Genomic DNA, 23,820 nt, shown 5'->3' with positions numbered 1-23,820 from the left:
CAGCAGGCATGGGGAGGATGAGCTGAGAGTTCTTGTTCCAAAGGCAAATGAAAAAAACAAAAAAAAACAAAACAAAAAAAAAAACCTGACTCCTATGGAGTTAGGAGAGGTCAGAAAGCCCACCCCTATGTGACACACTTCCTCTAGCAAGACCACCCATAATCTAACACGATCATACCTCCTAATAAAGCCACTTCCTAGGCCAAGCATATTCACACCATCACATGTTGGAAAACACAAAAATAAACCAACAAAATAACATGCAGCTTTTATTTAAATTACAGAAGTGTATACCTCTAAGCATATAGCCTTAGGTTTATGTAAAGTAATAGCTACTTTTGCTTATATGTAAAAAAGAAGTGTGTGTGTGTGTGTGTTTGTGTGTGTGTGTGTGGTTTAGCAATGTGACCCTTGACTCAAAGCCCTGAATTTATTCTTTAGTAAATGAAAAAAATATTTCCTATGTTCTTTATAAGATAACCTAAATTCTTTGTTGTGTTCCCAATTTATTGATTATACTTGTAGACTGCCAAAAAATATGTAGAGATACTGCCAGTTAGTATTTATTGTTTACCTTTTAATTATCTACTCTTTTTTCTTTTTACCAGTTCCTTGCCTTTCTAACTTCACTGCACCGATGGGAACAGTCCTTTCCCCTGATTATCCAGAAGGTTATGGAAATAATTTAAATTGTATCTGGACAATAATCTCTGATCCAGGAAGCCGGATCCACCTTTCCTTCAATGACTTTGATCTGGAATCTCAATTTGATTTTCTTGCTGTTAAAGACGGTGACTCTCCAGATTCTCCTATTCTGGGAACCTTTACTGGGGCAGAAGTGCCTTCCCACCTTACTAGTAACAGCCACATACTGCGATTGGAATTTCAAGCTGACCACTCGATGTCAGGGCGTGGCTTCAACATCACATACAACAGTAAGGGTTTTGTTGTTTTGTTTGTTTGTTCATATATGTAACACATCTGTTGAGGACTGAAGAACTATCATGCAAACCAACCCTCTTGTTTGAAAGACAAAGATAATGAATGCTTTTTATTTCCTGATAGCCAACCACTTCTTACTCTCTGTCATTTCTCTTTAAGACAGTCCCAATTTAAGGAAATTCATTTCAACATTTTTAATGTATCAGCCAATAGATTAGGCTTTTTAATTAAAATTTACCATATATTTAAATTTGATTTTGCTGTTATTTATTGATCAGTTTAAAGAAAATAAAAATGATATTTATATATTCAGGAACTCATATAGAACTTAAACAATTAATGATAAAACACAAGTCTAATTCCACAGAATATGTCTAATTGCCATAGGAGTACTGGAGAGAAGACAGCACTTAGTAGGGGAAGCTCTCTTGTATGTCCATGAGAAAAATTGCTTCAATGTTTAAAAGTGTCAGCAAAACTCAGACAGCACAATTTCAAGTCTTGTCTTTGCTACTCTGTTTTTAGATATGTCCTTCATGTATCCATAAATATAATATCCTATTTGAAAGAATGTAAGAGTAAATTATAAATTAGTATAGATTGAATAACTTTAGCAGGTCATATGTGAATCTAGCAAGAGCTCAATAATCACTAGCTAGCTATTGCACTAGATCACCTGATGTCTGTACTATGTTGCAGTGTTTATTATGGCTTCCTAAGTTTGAAGTACGTTTTGTCTTAGGTTCTATATATCAGGTCTGCATTTTTAAAAATACACATTATTCATCTGAAAATCCTTACAACAGTTGCAGAAGGTTAAAACACATAAAAGAGAAAACTTCATAGTTTTAGGTACTTACATATATGAATGCTTTGTTGTATAAATAATTTAGCAGAAGCCAACAAATGCTGCTAATATTTAGTGCTTTCTCTTGAATCATCTACATTTTCTCAGATGCTGTCTAATTTTCTGAGTTAATGGAAAAGTGCTCTATCTCAATATAATTTAGTCTCCAGATATTCGCACTGCCTTTAGAATGAATTTTACCCTTCACGCACTCTTATCTAAGTAATATTTAGTTTTGTCAATGAGATACAGAATAGTCAGTATCCTTTCAGCTTGACTATAACTTTCTACTGTGTTAATCATAGAAACTCCTTTGCAAATGTGTAACTGCACATCACTTATATTCACGTAGCTGAGATGTGTGTCATAGAGATTGCCTAAATTGAGATCTTTATCTAAAATATCTTGAAACATATGTATGCATGTTGGTGAATACATGTTTGCCTCTGTTCAATTACATTTTAGTTTGTATTAATTGCATGAGGCTATTAAGTCTGATGCCTGTGGTGCTGTCAGATATTATGTCATTCAGTTTCTGAGATATATATAATTACTTATATTTAATAATTCCTACTTCAGCTCATTTTTTTCTGAACAAATCTACTTAGACATTGTATATTAGAGCACCACAACCAGAAAACTGAACTTGAAATATATTTTTATTATTTTTTTAATTTATTAGTTCTTCAAGTTAATAATTTTTCAGTTATAAGATAAAACACTCATTCAAATAAATGTACCTATTATACACACACACACACATATATATATATACATATATATATTTGAACATATCTTAATTATCTTTTTGTAGTTTAGGTTAAAAATTATAATAAAGTAATACATATTAGGAACAACCATAAAATGATGATTTGTAGGAAAATTTAAAACAGTTACTTGAATTCCTGCAGAATAATTATAGTATCAAGTTATAAAACCTTCATGAATAAACCTTATGCTTATAAGTCCTGACACTTTGTTCTCATAGAAATAGTCTTCTTTTATACCATATTAAGATAAAATTTTATTATGCATTTATTGTCTAAAAGATTCATTAAGAGAAAATTTTGGTTATCCTCAAATAATGCATTACTTGTTTAAAAAGCATATTATTATTATAGTTCTACTTTTTAACAAATATATATTCTAAAGAAACAAGAAACTCAAAACTGTCTCAAGGATCATGAGATATGAGAAAATGACCAAAGATACAGAAGCCGTTGAGAAAACTTTAAATTTCAGAACTTAGGATATATTACATTCCCATAAATTCTTATTTCTCTGAAGAAAGATAAGCAACATGACTTCTTCAAGTCTGACATTTCTCTTCATGATGATATTTTCTCATCATGCCCCTCTAAGTATTAAATGTAATAATGTGACAACTCTTTGCCTACAACACGGTCATTCAAGAGTTAAGTCCCTTCGTAGAAAGAAAATGTCATATTGTCATGGAACGATATAAAATAAATACAGTATTTTCTGACAAGACTGAAACATTTCCTTTTTATTGAATATTTTAATTATTTACATTTCAAATATTATCACCTTTCCTGATTTCCCTTCCACAAACCCCCTATCCCATTCCCCTTACCCCTGCTTCTATAAGGATGACCAAACATTTCCTTTAATCCTCCCAGGGAATCTGTTTTCCATTCCTGGCAAATGTTTTATGGAATTTTTAAAGAAGATGACATAAATCTTTTAGGATTTGTATTAATTGGAATCTGGATATATTACTTAGAGATTTCCATATTGATTTAGCATAATGATCAATACAAATAGACACAATTTAAATTTTTATTTTTAATTTTAAGTCATAGTGTATAAATTACATGTTGAAACAATCACATTATTACTTGTTATTTTACACTCAGATAAAAATATCTAAGTTTACAAAGTAAATTAAAGGGTCAGATAAAAATATCTAAGTTTACAATGTAAATTAAAGGGTGTGCAAGAATAAAGAATCACAATAATTTTTAACAGTCACTTTTCTTACCCAAAATCTATGGAAATCTCTCTTTCTTATATTCCTAATATTTTTGCTTCTCTTTTTAAAGCATTTGGACATAATGAATGCCCAGATCCTGGAATACCCATCAATGCTCGCCGCTTTGGAGACAACTTTCAATTAGGAAGTTCTATTTCAGTTATTTGTGAAGAAGGGTTTATTAAAACCCAGGGGACAGAAACAATTACATGCATTCTGATGGATGGAAAAGTAATGTGGAGTGGACCAATTCCAAGATGTGGAGGTAAGCTCAGGGGTGAAAGGCAAAAAGAAGCCCCAAAACAGTATGCACTGCAAACCATAGCAAGAAATGTGCTTTTCCACAAGAACTGTTGTCTTGTCATCTCAGTGCATAACATAATCGTCATGGTATACATACATAAAACTGAATTAGGTCTTTAATTTTTATACCTAAATATTTTTAGAGGCTTTTCAGATCCCACTTGAGTCTTCCTAAATGTAAATAGTAGTAAGTACTAAGACTGGAAGCTTGTATAAACTTCTCTCTGACCATTGCAGTTATAGTTAACAACTTCTGTAAGATCAGTTATTCATTATATGTTCCCTCACATTTTCTTGGTGTTTAATGTTTAGAGTTATTCAGTTTTTAAAGTCTGATTAACAAAATGTTAAGTAAGTTTATTTTAAAACATTCATATTTTAAAATTGGTAAATTGTGTAGCTATAGCTGTTTTTTTAATTTGTTTCTTTTGCAGTAAGACAGAGTCAAAACATTAATTACTATATATACTTATATTTAAAAACATAAAAATAATATATGTATATTAAATATATTCAAATATATTACATTAATGTCGAATCTATGGAAGTGTATTTAGAGTTCTAGGATTTATTTATAATTGCTGCAATAAAAATATTCAAAATTACAATTAACTTTTGCCAGGTAATTTTCTAAGGACATATATTTAATTAAGTAAGTGATATATATAGACTAGAACCATGAAACACCCTATAACATATGACTGGAATCATTAGGTGATTTATTTTTTTTCTTTTGGGGTGCCAGTGATAAAGGCCTTAGAGCTGATTAGAATTCTCAGCAAATAATGAGCTTGCTTTTTAGGTCTGAGGATCTTAATTGAATCCCCAGAAATCATGTAAGAGTTTCAGGTTTAGTGACACATGCTTCTAATCCCAGAACTCTTGAGGCAGAGATAGGAGAATAAACACACACACACACATACACACACACACACACACACACACACACACACACACACACACTCCTGGACCTTGGGCAAATCTTTAAAATGGTTTCTATCTTTTTTTCCTTTACCCTTACATGTGCTCCAACAGAATATAAAATTTTGATTTCTCATTTGTCTGATGATTTGAAAATATTCAAGGTTTTAAGTTCAAAAGTACAATCATTACCATAAATTACTACTTTCATCAGATTCAACACATCTTCAGTGTGTCATAACGAAGTAGCTGCAGATCATGTAATTATATTGCCCTAGTGACTCTTGTTATTAAAATCTCCTTCCTTGTTACTTTAATCACTGTGTCATTTGGGTATCAGAATACTGAAGTAGATTACTTTAGAATACTTTCAAACTACAAGCATTATTGATTTATAATGAGCTACTCTACAGATAAGTATGATTGTAACATTCCTCTTAAAAATTAATGAAGGTCCCCAATAAAAATGTGTAAAACGGGAGAAATAAAATAGCATTCTCTCTTCATACCATACTTCGCTATTAACTGACCCATGCCCTTCTTCTGAAGCAAATCAGGAAGTTTCGTAGGTATGTGAAGAAAAAGTAGGAAACAGGAAAAATGTTGGTTTCATGGGGAAAAGGGGAACAACAGTCAGTTCTTGTATCAGGGTTATAAGACAGGTAACATGGACATGACAAATGACTACGATATTCAAAGAAAGGTTGCACAGTACACAGAATAGGTTCAGAAATACCTCGTGGCTAGCATGCAGTTTAGAGCCATTTCAGTAACCAGTGGCATGATCCGAGCTGGTTTTTCCATTCTCTGGATGTTGTTTTCAAGTCTCAGTGGGTAGACACAAAACCACTTCCTGATTATTGCTGAATTCCATTGCTTTATTTGCCTAACTAGGGCATTGATTTTAAAGCTGACTGACGCCTAACTACATGGGGAGCTAAAACTAATGAAACCATAACAACAAATAATTTTATGAATCACTGCTAATTCTAGAAGGCAATTTTCCACTACCTGTGAAAAATGGATGCTATTTATTTTTTTTTTAAAGTAAAGCACAGTGTGCTGAACTCTAATTTGGCACAGGCCATTAAGCTCTCCAAATATCTCAGAGAGATTCTCTATGAATTTTCTGAAGGAGACAGTTTCTTTCTCTGTGAGGGAAACAACAAGCACTCAGCTTCCCTTTTTGTCTGTGTCAATAACACAATGGAAACATGGGTTAGGACAAAGTTATAGCCAAGGAAGGAAGAATCAAAACAGGCCAGGAGCAACATTGCTGTGTCCCTTGCAGGGTTACCAGTGTCTAAGTCTACTCTTTGAGTTGGTTTCCTATGCAAACAAGTCCTACTTAATTCTGGAGATCAGAGGTGATTTCATAGTTTTTAATTAAGAGCTATCATGACTTTTCTGTTCCTGAGTCCAAATCATACATAATGACAATCAAGTTTTTAAAAAATTAAAAGGAAAGAATCAAATTTTCCTTATGGAAGAAACAAACCATTAATCCTCCTCCACACCATCTCTCAGCTTGACACCACAGCAGCCTGTTTTACTTGAAAAAGAATGCATGTAAACACAGTTCCTGTCCATTTTGCTCATTAGATAGCTTAGATTTTGATATTATGTTTGTTAGTTTTAATGTATCTTATCATTTAATATACTAGAATAGCCTCTCAAAAAATTTTAACATTGTAGTTAAAGCTTCTCTATTAAAACATGAAAACCTTCAAAACAAACATTTAATATAGAATAAAAGCATGCTTCGATAAATGCTTGCACTTTATTCCTTCCACATGAAACAGTGCAAATGCAATACATTTTAAGTTATTTAAAAATATGAATTTTTATATATTACAATTAGAAATATTAAATTGCTTACTGAAATATAACAGAACAAAGGGAGTGTGTTTGATTAGACAACGTGGGGCTTCCATCTGCCTCAAGAAGCCACAAACCCTTCTCCCAGCCCTTCTCTGCCACCGTTGTCTAAAAGTTCCAGCATTCTGGCATCATAATAATCTGTCTATCATTATCAGTCTGCAAACTATGGAAATCTTTGATCTACCATAGTCTTTGAATACAGCTAATCAAACCAAAGGAAAAAAGGGGTATCATAATGTTTTCTCACAGATGAAGTTGAAGTACTTTCTAGTAGTTTGAATATGGTTGAAATAAAGGGTTGATGTCTACCTTTTATTCAAAAAACTGACGTTCCATGCTAATTAACTAACTAAGGATGGGTTTAGCCTTACTGAAAAAAATGACCTTCTTCCCATAAAATTGGTTTATCTAGTCGCACCATGGTGACAAACGATTAGATATTTTAAAGCCTTGTAACTCTTGCATCTGTTAATGGGAAACAAAATACATGTTTCCACAGTCACTATTGAAGTCAATTCACGCTGAAGTCTACAAACACTTCTTGTTACTAAGGAGCAATCAATGATTTTTTTTCATCTACATTGAAAGTGTACCCTGAGTATAATTGCCTCTATCTAAGGTTAACCTTTGCACGGTATTTGTTCCACAGAAGCATCCCAAAGCCGTTAAGATTGTGGTAATTGCTTAATATGGGGTGTTTAGTGGAACTGAATAGGGAATTTCATAATGAGTTACACAGAACACTTCCTCCCAACCATCATCTTCTCTCTTCTTCAGTCCCTCACTCATAGCAGCTGACTTCTCAACCTTTCCACTTTGGCCGTACTCCACACAACTCCACAGTTCCCGATGATCATCTGTAAACATGCTCTATGCAGTGCATGCCCTGTGATGAATGTCTGTTGATTTCATCACTATATTCAGACTTCTGATGTGAGGTTTTCTCATTAATATAACGCAATCTTCCTTCTTTCTTTTTAAAATAAAAATCTTTTTTTTTTCTTTCCCTGATCAGAATTCCTCCTAAGACCTTCTGAGGTCATTGCCAGGCACACCTGTCTCATGCGTTCCAATGCATTCTCTATCAGCCTAAATGCTATGAACACTGGCAAGGGAAAGAAGAGCCTGACACAGTTGCATAAAAATTAAACTTAACTCTTTATATGACTGTGTGACTTTAGGTGTCTTCAGCCATGGGCACAATGCTGCTTTGTATTGATTTTCTTTGAGAAGGGACAATAAATACTGGATTTCCTCCACTGTGGCAAACTCTGTGTGTAGAGCTATCCTTGAGTTCCAAATTCTGAAATCACTTAAGCACCTTGAAGAACAACATATGATGTAGCCACTAGGATTTATTTTTATTTTACTTTATTTTATTTTTATGAGCAGTACTGCTATATAGAAGAAAAATATTAAGAAATGATCTAGGAGTTTTTTTTTTTTTTTTTCCATTTTGGGATGTGGGAAACTTCTTTATCCCAGCCATTTTGATCGAAAAAATCACACCTGTCTCATTTTCTATGAAGACACTTTTATTGTCTATACCTCACATGATCTTATCACCATCACTCAGCCTTTGCTCTCAAACAGTGTTCTGAACCTCAATTTCCTTCACCTTCCATTTAGTTTACAAAATTTGCGAGACTGTTTTGACTTAGAGATTGATTCTGTGGCTTTTAGTAAACTGACCGTAGTTCACTTTGCCATATACTTACCAAAGTTGTGTTTGAACATGCAACCTGTTTGTACCTCATACTGATGAATTTTGAGCACACAACACTTTCCATAATTTTAATGGTTTTAGAGTACTGATTTTCACGGTTTCATAGAATTCTACTCATTAGAGTAGTAGAGCCAACTATCACTAAATGACAACTTTAAAAAAATGGAACCAACTACTACTAAATGACAGCATTAAAATATGTTTGTCACAAACAAAATTAATATATCCTGTGGGTATAGAAAAATAATTTCAGATATCTACCAGATTAGAAAAATAATAGAAATGGATTTTGTATACAGACTGACACAGGTTACTTTGAAAGGGACAGATATGAGTACAAATATTTTTTACTTAAAAAATAATAAGCTAAACAGGAGTGATAATTATGGTAACTGTAAACACTGCTACTGAACACTAGAAGAAAGCACTCACTTTAGGAAAACAAAATCATCATAACTCGGGATTCCTCAAATACGTCAATAGGAAATATGTCAGTAGCAACCAATCCCCTGGAAAATGTATTGGGATAACAGGGAAGGTTCTAATGAATTACGCATTATGACTACCCTCTTTTTCCTTGAGAAAGTATTCTAGTATCTCAAGTAATTGTCTTTACTTTGCATTTACCTAAGGACCATTTTCCAGATGACTTGTTCAAATATTTCCAATAGGCCTCATTTTTGAGAAGTTAGTTGACAATGTTGAAGTATGATCTTCTAGCTCAAGGAATTCACCTGACATCATATCCTTCACTGTTATCAAATTGCCATTTCTATTTTAGGTTCTTTCTATACAAGTGGGAAAATTTCCTAACAATTTAGCTGTTAGATGGCTCAATTTTCTAATATGATGTAGGCAAACTCAGAAATTTTATGAAATGTATGAAAGGACCATTGGTGACCAAAAAAAATTTATATTGATTTTCTTTGCTTTTGGGTGTGAAAATTTTGTATAATAAATGCAAGCCTCACAAACATCTCCCCCAAACCTCTGTTACATTCAAGGTACACTCAAACTTTAGATAATTATCATCATCAATTTATTTCCTTCTGGCTTACACAACTGCCTTTTTAATGACCTTTTTTTCTTCCTGTTTCTATCCTATGCTCTATTTATATGTGCTCAGAAGTCCTACCTAATCTACAACCCTCAAATTAAAACAGTATATAGACTGCTGTGCTCTGTCCCATAGAAGGATGAGTTCCTCCCATAATAATGTTTTCATTTGAGATGCTGTCCTCTTGGGTGCATAGTAGAAACACTCTCTCCCATACTACAAGAAACTATGCATATTTAAAGCAGAGATAAAGTTTTGACGTATCTTTTCAATCTACTTTATGTCCTGTAGTCCAACTTTATAAATACTTGTTTCTTTACATTCCAATAATAAACCAATCGATGTATTTGAAGAGAAATTAAAACAGACATAATACCAAGAGACATAGAATAAAACAAGAAAGTTCTCCTCAAGGTATCAATAAGTTCTAAGTCAGCCTAACTTTTCTGTTTAAAGAAATAAGACTGTTGAATGTAAATTCTTTCTTCTATCCCTGTTGCAGACACAGAAAAAAACCCACTTCCTTGGTATGAAGATTTAGAGTTATTGGTTAATGTCATTTTAATACTAAGGAAGGTTTCAGAATCTAGTCAGGAATTCGGAAACAGGAGGGACTTAGTTTTCAGAATAAAAATAAGCATTTGGTGAGAAATTAGTTGCAATTCTTTTATAGAATCTGAAGTGTATAATTTATAGTTCAGATCTGGTAGTTTTATGTCAACTGACAGAAGCTAGAGCCACTTGGAAAGAGGGAATCTTAGTTGATAAAATGCTCTAAGTAATACTGATTTATGGTTGTGGGAGGATCCAACTCACTGTGCGTGATGCCATAGCTGGATAGATGGGTCTAGACAATATAAGAAACTAGTCTGATCAAGCTAAGGGGAACAAACCAGTAAGTAGCACTCACCAATGGCTTCTCTTTCAATTTCTTTCTCCATGGTACTGCCTTGAGTTTCTTCCATGACTTCATTTGCTAGAACATGATATGGAACACTAAGCTGAAATAAATAAACTCTTGTCTCTCCCAAGTTGTTTTTGATCATGTATTCTATCAGAGCAAGAAAAACCAAACCAAGACAATGTTTACAATTCAAATTGCCTCAATAGTTGAATTATATAGTTATCTAATTCTTTAAGGAAAACATGTTAAATCTAAAAACTACATATCACATCACTGAAAATACAATGGTTCATTGATGCTTTTCTCCCAATTTTCTCAGCATTGTGCTTACTTTTGCCTGAAGTGGGTGTTTTAGAGCTATCTTGAATTTTTGTGTTCACTATATTAAATTTTTTTCATCCAGTATCAAACTTTATATAACACTTTCATGCTGACATCTCTAAGTTCTGCTTGATACATCCTTGTATTTTCCAAAAAAAGATCATAGGAACATATTGAGGTTTGTAATTTAAATGTAGAAGTAGATTATTTCCATATTTTCTGAGCATATATGTTTCGTATGTTTTTGTCTGAATTTCTTAAGATTCTAATACATATATATTTCATCCTAAATGTTAGCAGTCTTTACTCTAGCCAGTAGAGCCCTATAGGAAGCTCCAAGTCAAACTAGATGGAATATTGGTCTTTCCAGTTACATGGCCATGTTCTTGAATACAATTAGGGCATAAAATATTCAGTGAGCTTCTTTGTAGATAAAAAGAATTTCACTTAATGAAATATATTGGAAAAACTGTATAATTATATAGGCTCAAAGTTTGTAATTTAATTAAGATGCCTAGTAAAAACTGAGTGAATAGAAAATTGTCTCTTGTTGAGTCTCATAATAATTTCAAATACTGTGGTCTTTGCAGTCGTTCTAACGAGAAAAAGAACACTAGCAAACGTGAATTTGAAGAATCAAAGCCAATGATTCTGGTAGCTCTCTAATTGCTAACATAGACCCTTAGCTAAGTAGAAAAAAAGTTGTTAGATTTTTTTTTTCCTACAGTTGAGACAATAGTGGTTTAGAGACCCTTTATTGTTTGTATAAGACAACTCTTCTGTCTCAATAATGAGTCAGTCACTCCACTGTCAATACATCTAAGCTGAAGTTATAGAACTAAGAAAGATCTATGTATCTTTATGTTTCCTGTTTGTCTTAGATTCAGGGAGTGGTTATGTTTTGCTCACCCCGATGTAGAAGAATGAACAATAATTCCTTCACACATAATGCAAGCATAATGCAAGCACTTCAGACGATGTTCTCATAGCAAATGTAGATACATATGTGAAAGATACATATATGTGGTAATTGCAGTCTTTCTTTCACATATAAATTAGCACATATATGAAAATATTTTACCACATATAAATTAGCACATACATTTACTTGACCTACAGATATGTCTTTCATGACTAGTGAACATAGGAAAAGAAAATAATAAATAGCTAGCAAGGTGGAGATAGGCAGAGCCCTGTAGCTCCAACAGTTTGATAATTAAGAGATATGAGTGTCTTCTGCATTAACCATATACTCAAGTGTGAGATTGGCTTCTTTTTATTTTTTTAATTATTTTTATTTATTCACTTTACATCCCAACATTCATCTCCCTCCTCCCAGTCACACACTTCTCGCAGCTCCTCCTCTCACTCTTCTTTCCCCTTCTCCTCTGAGAAGGGGGAGTAATCCTGTGGGTATCACCCCACCCTGACACATCAAGTCACTGCAGGAGTAGGGACATCCTCTCCTATTGAGACCAGACAAGGCCACCTGGTTAGAGAAAGGGGATCCACAGGCAGACAAGAGGTTCAAGGACAGTCCCCACTCCAGTTTTTGGAGGACATGAATGAAGACCAAGCTGCACATCTGCTACATATATGGGGATAGGTCTAGGTACAGCTTCTGCTTGCTCTTTTGTTGGTGCTTCAGTCTTGGAATCCCCCAAGAGTCCAGGTTAGTTGACTTTTTTTGGCCTTCTTATGGAGTCCCTATCCTCTCTGGAGCTGTCAGTCCTTCCCCCAACTATTCATAAAACTCCCTAAGCTCCATCTAAAGTTTGGATGTGGGCCTCTGTGTCTGTTTCCTTTGGCTGCTGGGTAGAGCCTCTCTGAGGACATTTATATTAGGCTCCTGTATGTAAGCACAGCAGAGTATCATAAACAATGTCAGGGATTGGTTCTTGCTCATGTGATAGGTCTCAAATTGGGCCAGTGATGGGTGGGCCATTCCCTCCATCTCTTCTCCCTTGAACCTACACACTTGTAGGTCGGAGGAATTTGGGGTAAAAGGTTTGTTGGGTGCCTTATCCCAACACTGGGAGTACTGCCTAACTACAACTATGGCCACTACAGGTGCTATAAATTCCATTGCTAGGAGACCCAACTAGAGTCAGCCCCTATAGACTACCTGTGGTCTCCCTTCAATCCCAAGTCTCTGACACAGTTTAGAGATACCCCACTCACCACCCACTGCTGGTTTCTGTTTACTCTCCCTTGCTCTCCCTCAACCTAATTCCTCCTTTTTCCTTCAAATCTCCTTTCCCACCCAGTTCTCTCTCTCTCTATTCACATCTAATATCTATATCAATTTTATTTGCTCTTCTGAGAAAGATTCAAGAATCCTCCCTTAGGATCACCTTGTTTTTTTGGCTTCTTTTGGTCTATGGATTGTAGCATGTTCATCCTGTACTTTATGGCTAATATCTGTACATACCATGCATGTCCTTTGGGATCTAGGTTTTCCTCATTCAGGATGATATTTTCTAGTTCTATTCATTTACCACCAAAATTCATGATGTCCTTATTTTTAATAGTGAGTACTATTCCACTGTGAAAAAAAACCCCACATTTTCTTTATCTAAATTATTTCTTTATTTTATTTTGAAATTTAAACTTTATATGAAAACAAATTTTATTTGTTAAATAAATAAAATTTATTTTATTTAATAATTAACAAATGGGACATCCTGAAACAGAAAAGCTTCTATAAGTGGAAAAACACTGTCAGTGGGAGAAAATGAGAGCACACATTGAGAAAATGTCTTCATCAATTCTACACCTGACCTAGGGCTAATATCCAAAGTATATAAAGAACTCAAAAAGCTGGACACCAACAACCAAAAATAGGTATAGAGCTTAACAGAGAATAGTCAACAGGGGAATTGCTAATATTTGAGAAACATTTAAGGAAATGTTCAACATCCCGAGTCATTAGGGAAATGCAAATCCAACTAACTCTGAGATTACACACTGTACCCATCAGAATCGCTAAGATCAAAAATTCAAAGGACAGCACATGCTAGTACAGGGAACACCGTTCCATTGCTGGTGGAAGTACAACCACTTTTTAAATCAACTTGCCATTTTCTTGGAAAATTGTAAATGTTTCTACCTCAAGACCTAGGTGTAGCATTCCTGAGCATATACCCAAAAGATGTTCTTCCATCCCCCAGGGACAGCTCAACTATGTTCATAGCAGCTTTATTTGCAATAGCAGGAAACTGAAAACAGCCCAGGTATCCCTCAACTGAAGAAAAGAATTAACTTCACAATAAATAAAATACAAGAAGACATCATAGATTTATCACAAAAGGCTGGAGCAGAGCAATATCCATAAATGGTTGAAGCTATTGTGGAATCAAGCAGTAAACCACCTAGTTCTTGAGTCTCTGATTTTCAAAAAGACTCACTGGTTCTTCTAATGTGACAGGAAACATTCCCAATACTTGCTACCACTACTACCACCACCAAAAGGGGACTAAGGGATCATGACCTCTTTCATACAAACTTTAATTCTTCCCCACGCACCTCCCCCCCACCCCCCAAAAAACCAAGGGATAAAATCTGAAGGAGGCTGCCAGTGTTCTATTCCAAGACTGGCACAGAGAATCAGCAAGTGGGGATCTTCCCACAGCACAATTCACTCCACTACATAAAGAGTTATTTTGGATGAATGGGCTAAGGTAAGCAAAGGGTTTGAAAATAAAATAGTGAAAATTAGAGTTTATTTCCAAGATGTTCATTTTAAGGAAGGATGGGATTTGACAGTGCATATTTGAATTAGAAGTCAGAAGGAAAAAAAAATGAATGAAACCATGCTTTGTGTCTGCTCTAATGATTTCAGAATGCTCCATAAAATGCTTACTCAAGCAAAAACTTCCTTGCCCTCAGAATAGATCTCCCTGAATTGTTCTGGTTTATGTTTCCTCCCACTCCCTAGTGAGATATCTGAGAAAATTTTTAGAATGAATAGGATGGAACTGGAGTCCCTGGAGAACTGTTTGGAGGCGGGGTGGGACTTGCATGCCTGATGAGCTTCCTCATTGAAGATAAGGGGTTTTCTCTTGAATCTCAATTAGCTACAGAGGGAAGGGAGCCCTTCTTCACAGACATCACATTCTCTGTGGAGAGGGTTCTTTTGAAGAAGCAATTAGAGTAACAACTCTATGCATATATCAGAACTGATTTGTAATTCTAATACAATGTGTGTTCATGCAAGCATACATTTTTCTTAAAGGATCAACTCCTTTTTTTTTTTTTTTTTTTTTACATTTATATAATACTGAGTTTCATCTGGAGGTCTACCATAGCCATTAATACAGTTTAACTTCTACTCCTTGCTAGGCTAAATTTGAAAAAAAAAAATTAAAGGAACATGAAAGTTGAAGGAGAAGTACATCAAGACTCAAATTCCTGGAACATTCAAACTCTTTCACTATTATAAATATAGCTTTACCTTTATAGTGATAGTTTAAAATTAGAATGTGCCTTAATTTTACTGAATCACCAACCAATGTTCATAGGCTGAATATATCAATGATCATTTACTAGTGCCACAAATACAAAGCAAATTTTAAAAAGGCAGAAAGAATAGCAGTACCAATGTATGAGGATAGGAGATGGTGTATTTATGAGGTACCTCTCCACAGAAGGGTCATCTCTCTGACCAACAGCTGGATTGGCTGCTTTCTAAATTAATTGTTGCCAAACCTATGATAAGAACTCAGCTTTACATCTCCAATTGCCTTGTGAGTAATCAAATATAACTTATCTACTTTTTTACCTCATGCTGTGAAACTTCTAACTTCCTTACAACTGTTACTGAAGAGAATATTATCTTAATTCTATTAGAAAAGTATAGTTTTATGTAGGTTTTTAAGTATGCTGGGTATTTTGAGTGTGTTACTTTTTAGTTACATTAAATAAACTAACCAATACTTGAATGCAGTTAATAACAAATTTTATTAGGAAAATTAAATGGGAGGAATGAACTAGGTCACCTTGATATTACTTATATGCATGCTGTTTGCATTACTGCAAAACTGAAATAGTATAGGCAATAAGCTGTATCTTACTAATATCTTGAAATTTTCTCCTGTATTACTGAAGTTTTTGTTCATGTGATAAAATATTTTGATAAAACCATGGTAGAAGAAAATGTTCATCCTGTCTTGATATTCCAGAAGGGAATTTCATTGTGACAGGGAAGAGATGACATCAGGAGCTGGAGGACTGACTGGTGAACAGAAGTCAAAGAAAGGGAAAAGGAAGTAAGGCCAGACTATAAAACGGCAAAGCTTGCCTCTAATGCCTTCTTCCTCCAACAAAGTTTCACCTCCTAAACGTTCTACAAACTTCACAGCCAGCAAGAAGAACTTGGACTAAGGGTTCAAAAACATGAGCCAAAGGCATATCTTTTTCATTTATGCCCACAATGTTTTTTTTTCTTTTCAGAAACTGTAGAGAGCCTGTATATTCAGGATATCTATGAGGTCTTCTTTCCATATACGCTTATGTATTCTTAAAGAGGTGTATGAGGGCTAAACAAAATAACCAAAAGGATCAGGATGGGCCTTCTTTCTAACATTGGGAATTGTGGATTGTCTTACAACACTAGACTTGTATTCAATGAATACATAGTTTAACAAGCTTCCTAGGTACCCACCAATTGTATAGTACTTGCATCTTATAATTTCTACAAATATATCCTAAAAATTTACATAAAGTTTTTCTTCGAATTAACTAGAAACACAGTGTCATTTACTTTTATTCACTCACAGTAGTATTTTTTACTTCCTGATTTCTCTTTCCTCTACATACATTTTTAAACTATCCTTTGGCAACCTCTTCTTCTGGAGGTTTGTTTGTGTGTTTATTTGTTTGTCTGTGTTTTAGTTTTCAGTCTCTGAAATATTTCTTTATTTTCATTGTATACCCAGAATCTCACCCTGAGCTCAAATATGCCCTTATTATTATATATGATGTTGACTGCATCTACTTGCCTTATATAAATTCTCTCAGAACTAGAGACACTTAATAGTTAAGAGCTCCTTTCAGAGGATCTAACTGAACAGTTAAACATATCAGGCATCTAAAAAATGCTTATAATTCCATCTCTAGGGGACCTGATACTATCTTCTGACCTTTGCAGACTCCTACTCACCCAAGATATTCACTCACAGAAACACACATAAACATAAGTTAAAAAACAATAATAACTTTTAAAACATTAAAATTTGTATATCTATATGGGGCAGATAAAATATTACAGATATTTTTAAAAAATAAAAAGTTTTAACAGATTGTAAATTATCAGACACAGAAGATACAATCCCCTTTTATAAATAAGTAAATGCAAATAAATGCAATAAAGTTGTTAACATGGTGTTTGGAAGCTCAAGTTATGTTAAAAAAAATCTTTGTACTGAATAGTCTAGTCTAGATTTTCATCAATCTCTGTCTCTATAAGGCTGTAGTAAAGAAAGTAAACATTGCCTAAATAATTTTTTCTTGGAAAAATTAATATAATGAATTAAAAAGTAGTTCCTAGCCTGTAATTTAAAGATTTTAATTTGAATCTAAAAATCTACAATGACTTGGGTCTGCCTGAGATTCATATCAAATATATTCTGTGATTTTTTTTAAGTTAGAAAACAGAAAATAAAAATTACTTTTGGTTAAGTAAATATACTGTAACTTATTTTATAAGGATATTCACGATTATCATGATAAGGGAGACTGAAATAAACTGAAAGAGAGGCAAGATTTTTGAACAAGAGTGTGAACTTATATAAAAACACTGGGGAAGGTAAACAAAAAGACACCCAATGTGGTTAGTACATTTTGTGTTCTAACCAGAATTTAATGAGATCCTTTCTTACTCTCCCACTGAGATTAGTTAAAGGACTGTCGATGACATTTGAGAGGAGAGGCATAATTCCTGGATTGTAAAACTGTGAGAATCTGTTTCACTACAGGAAGATTTATATCTTAAACATAGAGAGAATTTATAGTTTCTAAAGTAATTGTTCCAAGTCAAAAGAGGCAGGCTTGGGGCTGCTTAAATAAGAAAGAAGCATTTCTAAAACATACCTAACCTGGACTTTGTCTAGATCACATGTAACTACACTATTTTATGTTTTGTAAAGCCTAGAAAATAATTTTAATAGTTACTAGTTTCTTAATTTACACACTTAGGAGCAAGAAAAACCCCAACAATAAGTTCATCCTAAATGTTTTGTTATAATGGCTACTGGCTAATATTTTATCTTCTATAAAACCATTTTACCAAGGTCTATATATTAAACCCCTCTATTTTTCTAAATTTTCACCTCTTCATTCTTCTACCAACATTAAAGCCTGTGATAGTCATGATTCCTATGGTAAAAAATGCGCTTCTTTTTATTTTCTGTTTTTAAAATATTTCAATCATTCTCTGTCCTAGTTAGACTTACTATTGCTATGATGAAATATCATGACCAAAGGCAAGTTGAAGAGGAAGAGGTGGGAGAGCCGCTTACTGGCTTGCTCCTCATGGCTTGCTCAGCTGCTTCCTTACAGAACCCAGGACTACCAGGACAGAGGTGACACCACCCACACTTTGTACACTTAGATTTTTCTATTCTTACTTTTCATAAGATTTCTTAAACACTTTAACATTCCTTCTAGCACACCACCCAGCAGAGATAGTGAGAAGGAAAGGCTAATAAAGCAAAGGAGGATGTGGACCTATTTAGAAATATTTCCTTGGAGCAAATCCAATCTGCGTTGGCAGGATATTAGCAGTTCAGTTCACACGGCAGCTTGATCCACTCACAAACACCATCTAGGAGTCAGCAATGGCAGAACTCGCAAGCACAATAAATAAATCAGTAATATCAGGTTGATCCACTAGAAAGTGCAAGGCTCTGCCAATCAGCCTGAGTCCATGGAAGTAGCAAGAAGCTTCTGGAAAACCACTAGAAGTTCTTTGGTGTGTTTCTGTCTATGATGTCATGGTAAACGATGATCAGCAAAAAAGACAAGGTGAACCAATACTAAACAGCATCATCAGCAAAGAATAGCATCAGCAAAGCCCACTGAAGACCAACAAAGAGTGGAAAGATAAACCAATACCATCCAGTATTGTCCACTTTATGTTGGGCTGTACTTATATACTTTCCAAGTATCATGTGTTCTCTCAAGCACCTGCTCTAGCAAAACATCACATGTCCTTTTTCCAGGCTGCTCTCAGAAAAACTCATATGTCTGTTCTTAGTAAAACATCCTGCCACGTGTCTGCTTCTGCAAAAACATTCTCTCACACAACAGTTTCCAGAAAGTCATCAAAGGACACAACTGTATCTTCAAACAATCCAGAAATTTCTATTTCAGGGCTGGGCACTCTCCCGTTAATCACTAATTAAGAAAATGCTCTGCAGGTTTACCTATAGCTTAAACTTAAAAGACATTTACTCACTTGAGGTTCCCTCCTCTCAGATGGTTATAGCTTGTGTCAAGTTGACACAACACTAGCCAGCACACTCTCCAAGTTTAGCACTAAATGGTATTAGATTTTTATATGTAATTCCTGTGTTTTTGGAGTAGTCCATTGTTTTAAAATGAAGTCAGCATCCATCCTATTTATGTGCCAAAGGTTTAAGGACCAGTTTTGGTTCTTTTGCATTTTTATGTTACATTGTGTCATCAGTAAATATTTTTGAATTTATATTCTAACTACCTCATTCACCTCATCCCTGTAATAGCCTTATGTCAGATTCTGATTAAGCCTTTCTTATTTTTATTAAAACTAATGTTGCTGATCTCAGAAGTTTCAAATGTACTGTACATGTATGATATATTCAAATAAAAACCTCAGTTTTGCCATACATTTTTAAATTGTTTATGCTTTGCTTTCAGTAATTTAATCTTCTAGATATGTTTTTAATGCACTCAGTTTTGTCATCTCCCATCACTTCATGGTCTTAAATAACTGTTTGATATTATTTTAAAATATTATACTTATTCAACCCTGTACAACTTCACACATGCTGTTATTTCATTTCCAATATCCTTTATCTCTTCTCTACTGAAAAACTCTGATTCATCCTTAATAGATTCAATTAAATATCTTCTATGAGTCCTATATATCCTCGAACATGAGCATATTTTTTCATAGAATTAATTATTTTGAATGTTATCTGTTTCTGATCTTTTAAAAATATATAGAAATGTAGCATCTTTATGAAAATGTGAAGAAACAATATTTTATAGTCAGTGTACTTATTTTCATATCCTTGAATGATAATACATAAATCATTTATAATCTTTATATCTATAATTATTCAAAATAATAGCTTTCTTTGTCTCTCTGTGTGTGTCTGTCTCTGTCTGTCTGTCTGTCTCTCTCTATCTTTCTCTCTCTCTCTGTGTTCTATTCAGATAAGCCTTAAGTTACTATGTATCTAAAGATAAACTTAATTTTCTCACTGACAGGACTCTGCCTTCCATGTGCTGGTATTACAGAATCACATCAGTATACATACATTATGCAGTGTTTCAGATTGATACCATGTGCTGATATTACAGAGCCACATCAGTGTATATAGATTGTGCAATGCTTCAGATTGATCCCATGTGCTGGTATTACAAAATCACATCAGTGTAGACAAATTGTGCAGTGTTTCAGATTGATCCCAGATTTTCATACTTCCTACTCACACACAGTACTATCAATTGAACTGTCTCTCCAGCTTTTCTTTTCAGTGTGTTTTTCTTTTCTTCTTCTTTTCCTATGCCTGTCTCCACAACCCACACTACCTTGCTATATAGCTCCCCTCAAAATAGAGGAAGGACAGCAATATTCTTGTTTCTGCCACCATTGGCACCATAATCAATGAAGCTAGTATTAGAGATATGCATTTTCTTTGATGCATGAGGCATCTTAGCATACCACTTGACAAATAAAAGCAATTTTAAGTTATTTGTGTGTTGAAAAAACATATGATTGAATGAAGAAGGGAATAGTTTTATTAAGGAGTAGGCTTTCAAAAATCCCTCCTTAAGCTTTTAGCTTCTTTACTGCTAAGTATTTCAGAAGTTTTTTTTTTTTTTTTTTTTTTTTTTTTATCAATTAGTGATAATGCCTGTGTTTGGTATTCTTTTCTTCAGTTTATCACCTTTAAATGTATCTGTATTTCTAAAATATCAACAGCACTATTTATTTCAGCTTTTGAAGAAAATAAGAAATATATAAATTTTGTTATTTCATTGATATTGTTTAGATTAGGTCAACTGACATAAAGTAAAAATTAAAATTAATTTTATATATAGAGAATACTAGATAATATTCTATTTTTATAAGTTTTATATATCAAATTGTAATTTTTAAACAACTACTTGCTTTTCTTTTCATATTATCACTCATGCTGAATTTAACTTTTCATATAAATTCAATCTACTTTATTAAGTTTCTTTTTATTTATATTTTAATTTTTTATTTACATTTCAAATATTATTTGCTTTCCTGGTTTCTGGTCCAGAAACCTCCTATTCCATCCCCCTCCCCCTGTTTCTTTGAGAGTGCTCCCCACCCAGTCCTGCCTGCCTCCCAAACCTGGCATTACCCTAAACTGGGGCACTGAGGCTTCAGAGGGCCAAAGGCCTCTCCTCCCATTGATGTTCCACAAGGCCATCCTCTGCTACATATGCAGATAGAGCCATGGGTCACTTCCTGCATATTCTTTGGTTGGTAGTTTTGCCCCTTGGGAACTCTGGGAGCGGGGTTTGTTTGGTTGATACTATTGTTTTTTCTATGGTGTTGCAAACTCCTTCAGCTTCTTCAGTTCTTTCTCTAACTCTTCCATTGGGGACTCTGTGCTCAGTCCAATGGTTGGCTATGATGAGCATCCACCTCTGTATTTGTCAGGCTCTGGCAGAGCCTCTCAGGAGACAGTTTTATCAGGCTCCTGTCAGTAAGCAATTTCAGAGCAATAGTGATTAAAAAACTGTATGGTATACAGAGACTAGGCAGATAGATTGATGGAACAGAATTGAAGACCCAGAAATGAACCCACACACTTATGGTCACTTGATCTTTGACAAAGGAGCTAAAACCATCCAGTGAAAAAAAGACAGCATTTTCAACAAGTGGTGTTGGTTCAACAGGAGGTCAGCATGTAAAAGAATGCAAATCTATCTATTCTTATTGCTTTGTACAAAGCTCACATCCAGGTGGATAAAAAACCTTCACATAAAACCAGATACACCGAAACTAATAGAAGAGAAAATGAGGAAAAGCCTCAAACACAGGGGCACAGGGAAAAAAATACCTGAACCTAATACCACTGGTTTATGCTTTATGATCAACAATAGACAAATGGCACCTCATAAAATTGCAAAGGTTCTGTAAGGCAAAGGACACTGTTAGTAGGACAAAATGATTATATCTGCCTAGACAAAGTAATCAGCCTTTAATAATTCTGCAGCACTAAGGTCTGTCAGATGATCCTGGTCCAGAAGGTTGAAGATCAGATGCTCCAATGTTTTGTAGTATAGGGAGTATCCAGGTGTTCAGCAGTCTCTATAAATTGGCTAAGTTTTAGAAGCTATGTTTTGTGCTTCCCATAATTTTAGTTAACTCAGCCATTCTGGATTTCTGATGAGGTTGAAAACTTATAGGCTCATAGCCAATCCTGGCTATTTACCTTGAGAGAAAAGATTTGTGTGGATGGTTTTCAGCTGACATTCATTCTAAAGCCAAGGAAAAAAACAGGTTCAGAACTAAGTGTTTTAGTTAGGAGAGATGACAGAGGTTCTGGTTAGTCAACAAAATGATGGACTGGGTATTAGGAATATCTTGTACCTCACTGATACAAATTGGCATAATTATGCTCTAATTGTATTTTGAGAAAAAAGTTTTATTTTAACAGGAAGGATGATATGTAGGAGGAGCTAAGGTGGGAGAAGTACTGAGAGGAAGAGAAGGAGTAAGGAGAGGAGGAGAAGGAGAGGAGAAGCTAGGTGATGAGAGAGAGAGAGAAAAAAGAGAGAGGGGATATCGAGGCAGATGTTCATATGTCTCCACCAGTCAAAGATAGTTGATATATCTAGGTTGGGTATTGGGTTACACTTCTGATTGAGCATTACCAAACTTATAAAGCCTTTGATTAACATTTTTAAAAAGTGTATAAAAGCAAAAAGAAAAAGGGAGCATGGGATAGGGGTTTTCTGGGGGCAGGGGGAAATGGGGAAAGGGGATGGCATCTGAAATGTAAATAAAATATCCAATAAAAAATAAATAAAAAAATTTTTAAAAATGGGGTATAGAGCTAAAAAGAGAATTCTCAACTGAAGAATACCAAATGGCTGAGAAGTACCTAAAGAAATTTTCAAAATTCTTAGTCATTAGGGAAATGCAAATCAAAACAATCCTGAGATTCTACTTCATACATGTCAGAATGGATAAGATCAAAAACTTAAGTGACAGCAGATGCTGGCTAGGATGTGGAGAAAGAGGAACACTTCTCCATTGTTGGTGGTATTGCAAGCTTGTACAATTATTCTGGTAATCAATTTGGCAGTTCCTCAGAAAATTTGACATAGTACTACCTGAAGACACAGCTATACCACTCCTGGGAGTATACCCAAAAGCTGTTCCAACATATAACAAGGATACGTGCTCCGGTATGTTCATAGCAGCCTTATTTACAATAGCAGAAGGTGGAAAGAACCCAGATGTTCTTCAACAGAGGAATGGATACAGAAAATGTGGTACATTTACACAATGGAGTACTACTCAGCTATTAAAAACGATGACTTCATGAAATTCGTAACAAATGGATGGATCTAGAAAATATCATCCTGAGTGAGGTAACCCAGTCACAAAATACACATGGTATGGACTCACTGATAAGTGGATATTAACCCAAAAGCTTGCAATACCCAAGAT

At 34.4% G+C, this 23,820-nt stretch overlaps 1 protein-coding gene across 1 annotated transcript in view; it reads left to right on the top strand.

Annotated features, from left to right (window-relative positions):
• The window catches only part of Csmd3 (CUB and Sushi multiple domains 3), a 942,208-nt gene that overhangs the window by 550,000 nt on the left and 368,388 nt on the right, over nucleotides 1–23,820 (top strand). The window contains 2 exon segments of the mRNA XM_076912208.1: nucleotides 609–935; nucleotides 3,853–4,047. Of these exon segments, the coding sequence (XP_076768323.1) occupies nucleotides 609–935; nucleotides 3,853–4,047 (522 nt within the window).

Source organism: Arvicanthis niloticus, chromosome 13, assembly GCF_011762505.2.
Source record: "Arvicanthis niloticus isolate mArvNil1 chromosome 13, mArvNil1.pat.X, whole genome shotgun sequence".
Lineage (NCBI taxonomy): Eukaryota > Metazoa > Chordata > Mammalia > Rodentia > Muridae > Arvicanthis > Arvicanthis niloticus.
Note: the sequence above shows the minus strand (reverse complement) of the source record. Positions and strands in the feature narration are given on the sequence as shown.